Source organism: Neolamprologus multifasciatus, chromosome 7, assembly GCF_963576455.1.
Source record: "Neolamprologus multifasciatus chromosome 7, fNeoMul1.2, whole genome shotgun sequence".
Taxonomy (NCBI): domain Eukaryota; kingdom Metazoa; phylum Chordata; class Actinopteri; order Cichliformes; family Cichlidae; genus Neolamprologus; species Neolamprologus multifasciatus.
Genome location: NC_140445.1, coordinates 27,756,328 through 27,768,795, shown reverse-complemented (window position 1 = coordinate 27,768,795; position 12,468 = coordinate 27,756,328). Strand labels below are relative to the sequence as shown.

The window sequence follows — 12,468 nt, the reverse complement described above, 5'->3', positions numbered from 1 at the left end:
TGGACAATTAACTTTCTCAAGGGGGAACTTGAGAGATTGGGACTGTTGTGAAGGGCCCAACAATCAGCTGAAGTTTTTGATTTTAGCACCATTGTGCAGCCCGCCACAACAGTCCCAGTTTCTCATGTGGCCACTTGAGAAAATTAACTGCCCAATGCCTTTCAAGGAAACCATTCTTCAAACCCTTTAGACATTAATTAACTACTGTTTTACTCCCATGACTATATCATTTTAGAATATATATAAAGCTCAAAGAGAAGGTATATTTAAAAAAGAGTCAATAAAAAAAGAAATTCTAAAAATATACACAGTGGGGTCAATATGGACTGGCCCTGGTCACTCACTATGCACCCCTCAGGTGAACTCTAATGACATACTTGTACAACTACAAGTAAAATAGGGTCATACAATTTGTTAATGAAAATGCTGTTACAGTAACAGCAAGTTATTGGTGCAATAATTGGAGCAGTGTGGCTGAGGAGCGGACTGATTTTGGAGCACGTGGACCTGTTTTAAGTCTCTTTGGGACTAAAAAAAAGGTCATAATCACTTGTAACTTACACTTGAAACCGATAAAGTAATGTCTAAGCATGGATCAGTTTAAAAAGCCGTGCAGAAATGTGTTTTTTGCGAGATACAGGGAGTTTTATTATTTTAACATTTTCGAAATACAGCCACATTACATTACATTACAAACAAATTTGAGCATACTGTGTGTTTAGGGACATATATGCACACTAGCTCAACGACCCGTTTTAATGTTTTGTTGTTGCTTGTTTGTTTGTTTTGCAATGAAACAGGAAATTGCAAAATAAACTGAGTCCAGTGTCCCCTTGGTTGCCAGGCGGAGTTTACGTCAAATGAAACAATAATGTATAGAATGCAACAATGTAATTGTAAATACTTAAACACGTCAGTATCTGTGGACAGTCATTAACAATAAAATATAAGGTATTACCCCAACAAATCACCTCAAACTGTGAGGACTTTGCGTTACTCTGGGTTGACTAATAGTCTCTAAATCCCGCCTCTCGTTTTCAACAACCAATCAAATTACGCTATCAATCTGTTTACCATTAGCCGCGAACTGCAAACTTCCTTTTCCGTGTTCAGCTGTCGATGTTGTATTAAACCAACACTAACACACATAATTCCTAAAGGCAATATGAACACGGAGCAGTCCGTTGAAACTATTTGTGAAAGTCACTGCCCAGTTTCTACACCGGAGGGAAATGACTCAAAGAAAGGACAACTAAAAAGGTAACTGTGAGGATAGCTTACCATTAATGTTAGCCTTAACGCCAGCCACCAACTCACAGAGCAACTTGTATTTGCAGCCGAGCGGTTCATCTGGGTGCTTCATTTATTCTGTTCACGCTTTAAGGCTTGATTTACATGTAAACTGTACGTGTTATTTTCTTTTTTTTTTCTTTTCTTTTTCTTTTTTGCTTAACACATCAAATAAAATAATTTGTAAAATAATAGCAAGCTTTTGTAAAAGAAAAACAGGCAATTTACTGGCAGGTATTATATTTTTAGCCATATCGTAAAATATAATTCCTGTCACTTAGCCAAAGCTCCAAGTTTAATGTTGTAAGATGAAGTTTACTTAACTTAAAACACAAGTCACATAATGTGTTTATTGTGTACTTAAACAATTGTCCGATCGTGAGTACCTTTACTGCAACTAAGCTATTGTTGCTGTGGTTGGCTTAACAAAATTGCATCTAATTTTATCCATATTTTTTCATCATTAATTCATTCCTTCTTTTTGTAGAACTCCATTATCAAAGTTTAAGAAAATACATTCCCACTTCAAGTCACCTGTAAGTAGCTTTCCTGTCTTCTTTTTCACACACACACACACACACACACACACACACACACACACACACACACACACAAACAATCACCCATAGCATGCCACACATGCCTTATTCTGTTATGATTGTCACAGCTTCAAGTACTTGAGAGTGCTAAAGTCAGCCCTGCAGAGGAGGTGGAGGAGCTAGAGAGGAGAAGAGAGCAGCTGGATACAGAGATAGCACAGCTGGAGGTTGAGTAAGTACAGCTGTGTTGTTCTTGCTGTATTTCTGTCTTGAGGTCCAACTTGAATGCTATGGGTAGTGATGGTTCATTGTATCATTAGATGAACAGAACTCAGATTTAATCGTCCACCTGCACATAGCAGTTTAGCTTTTTTAGATGTTTATAATTTTGTGTCTTTGCCTGCATATGACCTTTTGCATAAATCTGCTGAGACCATGTGTGTGTATATGTTTTTAGGGGCTATAGAGTAGAGGAGCTGGAGCATCATATTGATAAGTTGCATGAATACAACGACATCAAAGACATTGGTCAGTCACTCCTGGGTCGTATAGGTAAGAGAGAAAAATACATTTCAATTCAAGTTTTAAGTAGCATTCAATGTATGTAGTAATAAGTGAAGCTTGGTAAATTAAAATTATAAAGGTATCTTATTAATGATGTTATAACTGCTGATGTGAATATTACTGTGATTCAGTAATTAACATTCACCCTGAGCATCAACTCTTGTAAACACTGGGCATAATATTTTCTTCAAGTGATCTCAAGTGTGAAAAATGTTTATCAGTCATCTTATCTTATTATAATACACCAAATTTCTCTCTGTTTGTCCCATGACACTTCTTATCTATCTGAGGTACTAATACATCATCATGTTGCCTAACAGCCACTTACCTATCAACAGGGTTAAGTGACCCATTTTTAACATTGATGCATCACAACAATGTTATAAAACCACCATTTCAATTTAATTTTACAACAGTAACATCAGTTGTATTTCCACAAATGTTACCTGGCAATCATCTAATGGACTAAACTGATATTTATATAGGGATGAGTGTTAGAGAGTTATCTCTGGGATGCGGGGATGATAGCTCCCTCAGGACTTAAACTCCGGTCAGAGAGTGGGGCACAGAGAGTGATGTCTGGATATACTTTAATGGAAGTTAACAGCAGCTCAACAGTACAGCAGTAGGCATACTTAACGAATGTGGGAGGGATGGACAGACGTGTGGTTCTGAATAACAAGAAACAAGGAGAAACAATTTTCACATGTAAATATAACAATCGTTATTTCCCAACATTATGCCAATATAATGAACTGTAACACAAATAATCAGCTGAATGCCCTGACATAAGAAAGTCCCACAATCCCATTTGAACAGGCAGGAAACAAGAATATCTGCATATCTCAGGCAACAGAAAAGACCTAATGCCCCCAAATTAGGAAAGGTCAGTAATTACATGGTCTTCAGTGCCCTCTAGTGGCTAAATAATACAACCGCGTACACAGATCCAACCCGCAACAAATGCTACGGTGGTAAGTCACATGCCTCTACCAATCTCGATAAATCTCCTAGCATAAACCCCCTGTAATTAACATCAAAGTACAACCCGTGCTATAAGTGGAAATAGACTCGTAGAACTGGAGGGATTTTGACTCACATTTGCACAGGAACGCACACGGCTGGAGATCGCTATTCCCCCGCACTCATGGAGAAAAACATGCCTAGTGCTCCTCCGACTCGTGATACGGCAGGACCGTCGTAAAAGCATGTGACGTCATCACCGCAGCAAACAGTAAGAACAAAGTGGAACTTATCGGCCGAAATTAACATTGCACTCATAGCGATGCGATTGAAATATAAGGAGACTTTCGGACACAGCCGCCCCCAAATTTAAGTAGTAAATTTGCTCTTCAACCGAAAGTCTAAGCATCATTGGGTTTCCAGTCATCATCCTCCCAGGCTGAGAGTCTGACCAATCTGGCAACTGGTCGAAGATATGTCTGTCCCTTGATTGTCACCTCAGCAGCTCTCACCCGACCATCTGGCCCTGGACAGGCCTTGACCACCTTTCCAATAGGCTACTGCGCTCGCGGTAGTTGTGAGTCAACCACCATAACCACTTGTCCTGTGGTTAAGTTGTCAGTTTCCCCCTGCCATCTTTGTCTCCTCTGAAGATCCGGCAGATGGTGACGCAGGAAGTTGGACCAAAAATGGTCCGCCAGAATCTGACTATGGCGCCATCGCCGTCTTCCCAGCATCTCACTCGAAGCATAAATCACCTGGGGGAGTGACGCATCTCGTCGCCCCATTAGCAATAAGTTGGGTGTGACTGGATCCGGATCCGCTACATCCGAAGAGACATACCCGAGAGGCTTTGCATTAATGATCCCTTCCACCTCGATCAGCACAGTTTGCAAAACTGCCTCTGTAACCGTATTACTTCCCAACACCACTTGAAGAGCTGTCTTCACAGATCTTATCTCCCGTTCCCAAGTACCTCCAAAATGGGGGGAACCTGGTGGATTAAACCGGAACTCAATCCTCTGCTCCGCCAGCTGCTCTTTAATGGGGGCTTCAAGAGCTGAGAAACTAGACCGCAGTTCGGTCTCTCCTCCCCTGAAGTTGGTACCACAGTCAGATAGGATCTCATATGGCTTTCCCCGGCGTGCAATAAACCGACGCAGAGCCATGAGAAAGGCATCGGTATCTATGCTGTCCAACAGGTCAAGATGCACACAGCTCGTAGTCATGCATTTGAATATGATACCCCAACGCTTTTCGGTGCGCCGTCCTACTTTGATGTTGTAAGGGCCGAAGCAGTCGACTCCAGTGGACCAAAAGGGTGGTTTGTATAGGCGTAGCCTCGCGGGGGGTAGATCTGCCATCCGAGGAATATCAGGACTGGCTCGCCACCTTCGACACTCACCACAGCTGTGCTGGTGCCGCTTGATTGCCTCCCTTCCTCTGAGAATCCAATATTTTCTCCTCATCTCCCCGAACACTCGTTCTGGCCCAGGGTGCAACAGCTGCTCATCATATTGTCTGATTAGTAGTTTAGTCACCGGATGCTGCGGGTCAAGGACTATGGGGTGCATGGCATCCAAGTCCAGACCTTCTGCTCTTCTGAGTCTTCCCCCAACTCTTATCAGCCCAATAGCCGGGTCATACTCCGGAGCAAGTGTTAGCAGGCGACTCTGCTTATGAATTGCCTTACCAGCAGCCAGGGCCTGTAATTCCTCGGGGAAGCTATCACTTTGAGCTTGTTTCAGGAGATGCAGCTCAGCAGCTGATGCATCTGTAGCAGTCATGACATGGTTTTCGTGATCAGCAGCCGCCCCATGAAGGATCTGATGGGTAGCCTTAACCACTTCACTCCATTTGCCAAAATTGGAAATTGGCACCGTTTGCTGTGGACTGCATGTGGTGGTGGTTCCACAGAATGCTGTTCCTCTCAGCTCCCCATCGTCTTCTTGACCTTCACCTTCATGGAGAGTTGGCCAGGTATCAGGGTTCGTTAAAAGGAAAGGTGGGCCCTGAGTCCAACGGTTTGGTTGACTCAGCTCGAGAAGGGTTTTCCCTCGCGTGAGGTCATCAGCCGGATTGTCCTTGGTGTTGACATATCTCCAACTTGACACCTCAGTAAGATCTTGTATTTCGGCAATCCTGGTACCAACAAAGACCTTATAGCGGCATGAATCAGATTGGATCCAGGTCAAAACTGTTGTTGAGTCGCTCCATAGAGTGATGTCACTGGGTTGAAAGGCCAGCTCGGTCTCCAGTACTCTAGCCAATTGGGCTCCGGCAAGAGCTGCACATAACTCCAAACGCGGCATAGAAATCTGTTTCCGGGGGCTTACTCTTGACCTCGCCATCATGAATGCCACGTGGACGTCGCCTTGGGAGTCCTGTGTTCGCAGATAGGCTACTGCTCCATAGGCTCTTTCGGAGGCATCACAAAATATGTGAGCCCCTCTACCTGGTCTCCCGGCGTCTGCTCTTGGTGGGACATAGCATCTTGGTAATTCCACCTGTGGCAAGTACACTAGTTCCTTCTCCCACTGTGTCCATCTCTCTAGTAGGGCCGTAGGATGGATTTGTTCATCCCATCCAACTCCTGCCTTCCAAAGATCCTGAATTAGAACCTTTGCTCGAGTTGAGAAGGGTATGAGGAAGCCTAGAGGATCATATTGCGATGCCATCACCTGGTAAACATTTCTCAGTGTGGGCAGAGAGTACTCCACAAGTCGATGCCTGTATCCAAGGCGGTCAGTGAGACAGTTCCAACGAAGGCCCAGAGCTGGTTCTTCTGGGTCTTGGCTGTGCTGGGAGAGCCAAAGCTCTGTGCTGGCTGCTTTGGCTTCCACTGGCAGGTGCTCTACCACCGATGGAATGTTACTGGCCCATTGCCTGATCTCGAATCCTCCTTTGGCGAGTAACTCCCGCATCCGATCTATGAGTGTCTTAGCCTCCTCTGCAGATTGGAGACTATGCAAACAGTTATCGACATAGAAGGCCCTCTCCACCGTGCCCAAGATATCTTCATTACCCTGGCTGTTGTCCCTGACATGTCTTTGGAGGGCATAGGTGGCACAACAAGGACTGCACGTTGTACCAAAAGGCAGAACCTGCCACTCGTACACGCTTGGCTTCTCATCCTTCCTCATAGACCTCCATAGGAAGCGGAGCAGAAGTTTGTCCTCGGGCAGCAACCGAATTTGGTGGAACATTGCCTTGATGTCACCACTTATGGCCACAGTATGCTCCCTGAAGCGGAGGAGGACCCCAAGCAGTGAAGGTCCCAGAATTGGACCTGGAAGCAACTGGCTGTTGAGGCTTAGCCCATTGTATTGGTATGAGCAGTTGAATACAAGTCTAGCCTTGTTGTTGTGGTGAACTACATGGTGGGGTAGATACCATGACTTGCCCGAACAATCCACCTTCTCAGGTGATAGTTTCTCAACATAGCCTACCACCTCCAGTTTATGCACCTCCTGACAATAGGTTTCAGTCTGCCCTGGGTCTCTCGCTATCCGACGTTCAGTACTCCGTAACTGTGGTAGCAAGGCCAGCCTGGGTGCCCAGAGGCGAGGATTGTCTTTACGACGGAGGAGGGGCGTTGCATATCTTGTCACTCCCTCCACCTGCACTCTGGTTGTGCGCCGCTCAAGAGCTTCAAGTGCTTTCTGATCTTCCTTAGAACGTGTTGCGGTCTTCACATTTGTGTATGGGAGTACATCCGCCTTCCACAATCGTTCTACATGTTGAAGGAGATCATTGCTTGGAGACCCAGTAAAGAGACACTGTTGCTCTTCCCCAGCGAACTGGGCTAAGTTAGCTGGACCCTGCAGAGCCCATCCAAGGCGGGTACAGACTGCTAATGGACCCCCAGGAGGGCCAGACCGTACAGGTTTCATTGGGACAAGCAGATGAGGGAAGTCTGAGCCAATAAGGACTAAAGGCTGCACCCTGTCGACAGGGGAAAGTGGGAGTCCCTGCAGGTGTGCATATTTTTGCATGAGTGCCTTAACTGGATAACTGTGCTCAGAGAGGCCCAGTTTGTCAGCAGTGAAGGCATGATGGATTTGGTATCTCACTTTAGGATCATGGGCAGGGGAAATCTCAAAGGAGACCGAGGCCCCTTGCAGGTGAATCACATCCTGACGAACAGTCCTTAATGGAAGTGTCTCGACTTCCTTCCCTAGATTGAGGTGCTGCACGGCTGGTGGTAGGATGATGGATCGTTCAGAACCGTCATCTAGTACAGCAAAGGTCTCTAATGAATACTCAGCATTGTACAGATACACCTTCACAACCTTTAGCAGGACCTTATGAGGACGGTTTGGGTGATCAATGTAGATGGTGGACGTATCTGGGGCAGTGCCAACCATCAGGACTTTCCTGGGCTCCTGTTGGCAAACCTCATGCAGCACTGTAAGATGTTGCTGTTTGCACGCTTTACGGGGTGCCTTCAGGGTGCACACATCAGGTGCGTGATTCCGTCCACAACGCCAACAACCTTTATCTTTGATCCACTCTGCAATTTGGGTGGTGGACAGTGTCTTAAATTTGGGGCAAAGATTAAGGTAGTGCTCACGAGTGTCACAGTATGGACAGTAAGGTTTTGGCTTAATCTTCCCTTTGATGGGAGGTATCCGATGACCTGGTTCCAGATGAGCTCCATCCCCCTTCCTGTTGTCTGTGTTGTAATACACAGTGGAAGGATATCTTTGGCTTTTCCTGCCTTTCTGACCTTGTTTGGTCTGGTCCTGAAACATGTCGGCTGCCCTACTAGATATGCGCTTGGCCTGCGACTTCACTTGGAGCCAGGCCGAAAAATCTGGCAGGGTATATGTCTTGTCAGTTCCAGTTCTCAGTATCCCACGACTGAGGCTGTACTCAACAAACCCATCTCTGTAGCTTGCTGGGAGCTTACTCAGTAACTTATCGACATGAGAGCCACATCGCAGTTCGTAGCCGTTTTCACCTTCCAGCGATCGAAGCATACCTACTAAAGCCTGTACATCCAGAGCAAAATTGTCGAAGGCTTCTGGGTCCCCCACCCGGATTTGGGGAGAGTTCAGGATAGATCCAAGCTCACTCTGTACGAGCTGACGAGGTTGACCATATTTGTCTTGGAGAGCCTGGAGTGCTGTAGTATATGGCAGGGGATCATGCATATATGCTTGTGCTAGTTTGTAAGCACTTGGTAGTTTTAACTGCTCCAGAAGGATTTGATATTTGAACTGCTCTGTGAGATGAGTATGGCTGCCAAGCAGACTGTCCAGAGCCATCTTAAGAAGTGCAAAATCACTTTCCTTACCACTGGCGAAAGAAGGTAGTGCTGGCTTGGGGATCCCATACGAGCTGGCAATTAGCAGTTCCATCAAGTTGTTGCCATTGCTGTCAGTAGGTGGCAACGGTATCTCTGACCGTAAAGACGGCGCCGTGGGCCCACAGCCAGCTGGTCCGACTTTATCCCGCAGGCGGGACTGTAAATCAGGAAGCGGTAGAAACTGACTGGGTGTTGTGTATGGCACTGGAGGAAGCCATCCCTGATGTTTCACCTTTCCAAGAGGCTGTGATTGTCGGTTAGGGATATTAAAGCTGTCCTCTGCTGCAGGTCGGAGAGTCTGAGTCGAGTAGGTAATAGGGGATTGATTTCCACCTAGCTGCTGACCATACTGATGACCAGCTGAGGGAGTATCCATAGCAGGACCGATATGTTGCGTTGGACACCCATGGAGAGGTTCAGATACTGGCTCCAGGTCAGCCGAGGAGCTGGTGGGATGTAAGGGCTGCGTATCTGGTACTGATGCATCCACTGGCAAGATCGAAGGTGGGAAAGCATTCACATAGCTGGTCATATTACGTCGCTGTCCATTATGTGCTGGCTGCTCCGACAGATTCACTTGGGAGTTTACTCCACTGCTGCAAGCCTGAAGGCCCGAGTCATACTCACAGTTATTTAAAGGTCTAGGTGGTGGCAGCCCATCTTCTTGATCACGAAGAAAAGCAGCAATGAGGGAAGCTTTCTTTAGTTCCATCTCCTTCTCTTTGAGTCGACGCTGCATTGATAAACGTCTGGTAATAGATTCTCTGGTGTGGTGAGCAGTACGTGCCTCTTCGTCTAATTGACGTCTTTGCCTTTCTTGCTGCATGTATAGTTCCTCCTTCTTACTGAGGGCTTCCCGGGCCTGAGCATCCAAGATTAAACACTGTTCCTCAGCTAGACTCTCTTCCATCATCTGACGCTGCAATTCTGCTAGCTCCATGCCCTTCATCTTCTCTTCCAACATCGCTGTCTGCAAATCAGTTAGCCCTGCGATTATAGAGCCTCCCGAAGGTGAGTGTCCACTAGCCTGGGATCTAGGTTTGCTGCATTGAGAACCTGAGGCATGTGATCGTGAAGAGGTCGAGCGCTGCTTGGCAGAGCGCTGATCTATAGCCATCCCTGCCTCTGCACCTGCTGTTGGTTTATCAGTGGATGTACCTGATTTGGGTTGATATTCGACTTCATAATCATCAAAGTAAGCCGGGAGATGTCTCTCTCGCTGAGTTTTCCGTCGCACGGATATGTCAGGGATATCCCGGTGCTGAAACTCCATGTTGTCCTCAGTGTAGCTATCTATCCGGCTCGAAGGACCACTTGTTAGAGAGTTATCTCTGGGATGCTGGGATGATAGCTCCCTCAGGACTTAAACTCCGGTCAGTGAGTGGGGCACAGAGAGTGATGTCCGGATATACTTTAATGGAAGTTAACAGCAGCTCAACAGTACAGCAGTAGGCATACTTAACGAATGTGGGAGGGATGGACAGAGGTGTGGTTCTGAATAACAAGAAACAAGGAGAAACAATTTTCACATGTAAATATAACAATCGTTATTTCCCAACATTATGCCAATATAATGAACTGTAACACAAATAATCAGCTGAATGCCCTGACATAAGAAAGTCCCACAATCCCATTTGAACAGGCAGGAAACAAGAATATCTGCATATCTCAGGCAACAGAAAAGACCTAATGCCCCCAAATTAGGAAAGGTCAGTAATTACATGGTCTTCAGTGCCCCCTGTAATTAACATCAAAGTACAACCCGTGCTATAAGTGGAAATAGACTCGTAGAACTGGAGGGATTTTGACTCACATTTGCACAGGAACGCACACGGCTGGAGATCGCTATTCCCCCGCACTCATGGAGAAAAACATGCCTAGTGCTCCTCCGACTCGTGATACGGCAGGACCGTCGTAAAAGCATGTGACGTCATCACCGCAGCAAACAGTAAGAACAAAGTGGAACTTATTGGCCGAAATTAACATTGCACTCATAGCGATGCGGTTGAAATATAAGGAGACTTTCGGACAATGAGTGCAGTAGTACCTTTATTTTTTTAGATGATGGGTCGCGGACATGTTCCCTTAATCACACCCTTAATTTTAATAGAGCATTCTGGCGTTTAGGGTGGCACATCTAAACTTACCAATATTTTCCTACTCTTTGGAAAATCTGTCAGATTATGAGGCCATCTTATGCACAGCCCTTATCAGGTCACTCCACAGACTCGATTGCATTCGGGTCTGAGGTCTGGCTGGGTCTTTCAAAAAAAATGTTAAAGTCATTCTTTTGTTTGGGTCATTGTTTTTGTTTTTTTCTTTTTAAACATCACTAAAACTGGGCATTTTAGCAGGGGTGTGTGGATTTTTCTATCCACTACACCTTCTTTACAACCATGACATGTGAAGTCCACTTGCTTGAATTAAATTTTAACTATGAGTGTTGGTTAATTTGCTGCATAACCATAAACGTACATTGTGATGAGAAGTGTGAGAGTATTAAAAAAAAATGTAAACTAAGAATTATAATGGAAGATTTAACCTCCTCAGTCAGCCACTGGAGGGCAGCAAAGAGGGGTGTGCCTGCTTTTTTTTCTCTGTTGAAACAGAAGTATTTTTAGTAAACCTTATGCAGTAATTAATAATATGCTGCACATGGGATTGCTTATAAAAAATCTTTAGAAAAAAAATGACTTGAAGAGTCCTGTGTTTAAAAGGTCAGCCACTAAAAATCATGTAGTTTTTGTGCTCAGTGATTATATTGGCTAATATTGAATGGGTTTCAAATTTGGTACTAACTTTTAGTAATTAAATGAATTAACTTGCATATCAGATAATGCTTGTACATCACTGGCATGCTGCCCACACATTTCTTCCTTTCTTGTGGAGTTCAAAAGGTTTTCTGACCAAAAAAGGAATTTCACCTTTTTACTAAAAGGGTAATTGTAATTTATCATAGTCATAAGGGTTTTTTTGTATCCCTGTTCTGCAGCTGCACAAGGTTGAGTAAGTAGGGTGAAGTTCAGTTTTCATACTGGAAGGAGTTCTGGTGAATCACGGTCATGTCATACTACCTAAGGGTGTGTGTGTTTTATTGTAGATAAAATCTTGATGTTCCCTTTCCATTTTAGTCTGTGATTTTAAATGTACAGTGCACCAATACACTTATTTCCCACCTATGAACAGTCTGTGTAGAAAAGTTAGGTGATCTCTCATAGTAAAACTGTGCTGAGTTAAATGTTAGCATTCTCTTCAAGTTCTCTGTCAGTACAGTGAAGAGTCATGATGATAATGACTTCTTAGTGAACGGAGATGGCATTTCCCCTCTGACACAATAGCTGTCTTTCACATCACCCGCAGGCTGACACACAATTACAATCTCTGTCTATAGATGCATGCATTCAGTAACATGTGCATATATATATATTCAAATACAAAGATGTGCCGTCATTCTTTCTTCTCCCTTCTTTCTCTCTCAAGCACACACTTTCACAAAGGCTCTACACTTAACGCACTGAGTTGCTGTTGTACTGTATACTGTTATTCTGAGAGGGAGGAGTTGGGTGGGCAGGCCCTGGAGTGAGGAGACAAGAGGAGATGCCCTGCATTACCCTGTAAAGACAAATGTCCTTTGTCTCATGTCCATTTGTCTGTCTGTCTGACTGTTTGTCTGAGTTCATGTTGCTACTTAAAATCTTTCCCTTTTTTGCATATATTCACCACTCTAAGGTTTTCACTTCTGAAATTGCTGAAAAAGTGGTTATAGAATATAACAGAAAAATGGTGCAGATTGTGATACAA

General features: G+C 44.8%; 1 protein-coding gene across 1 annotated transcript in view; it reads left to right on the top strand.

Moving 5' to 3' along the window:
• The first annotated feature begins 83 nt into the window (after positions 1-83).
• Positions 84-12,468, top strand: part of swi5 (SWI5 homologous recombination repair protein) — a 17,257-nt gene continuing 4,872 nt past the window's right edge. The window contains exons 1-4 of the mRNA XM_085164624.1: positions 84-1,260; positions 1,778-1,826; positions 1,958-2,061; positions 2,287-2,381. Of these exons, the coding sequence (XP_085020750.1) occupies positions 1,166-1,260; positions 1,778-1,826; positions 1,958-2,061; positions 2,287-2,381 (343 nt within the window). The 5' untranslated portion in view covers positions 84-1,165. The remainder of the gene's footprint in view (positions 1,261-1,777; positions 1,827-1,957; positions 2,062-2,286; positions 2,382-12,468) is intronic.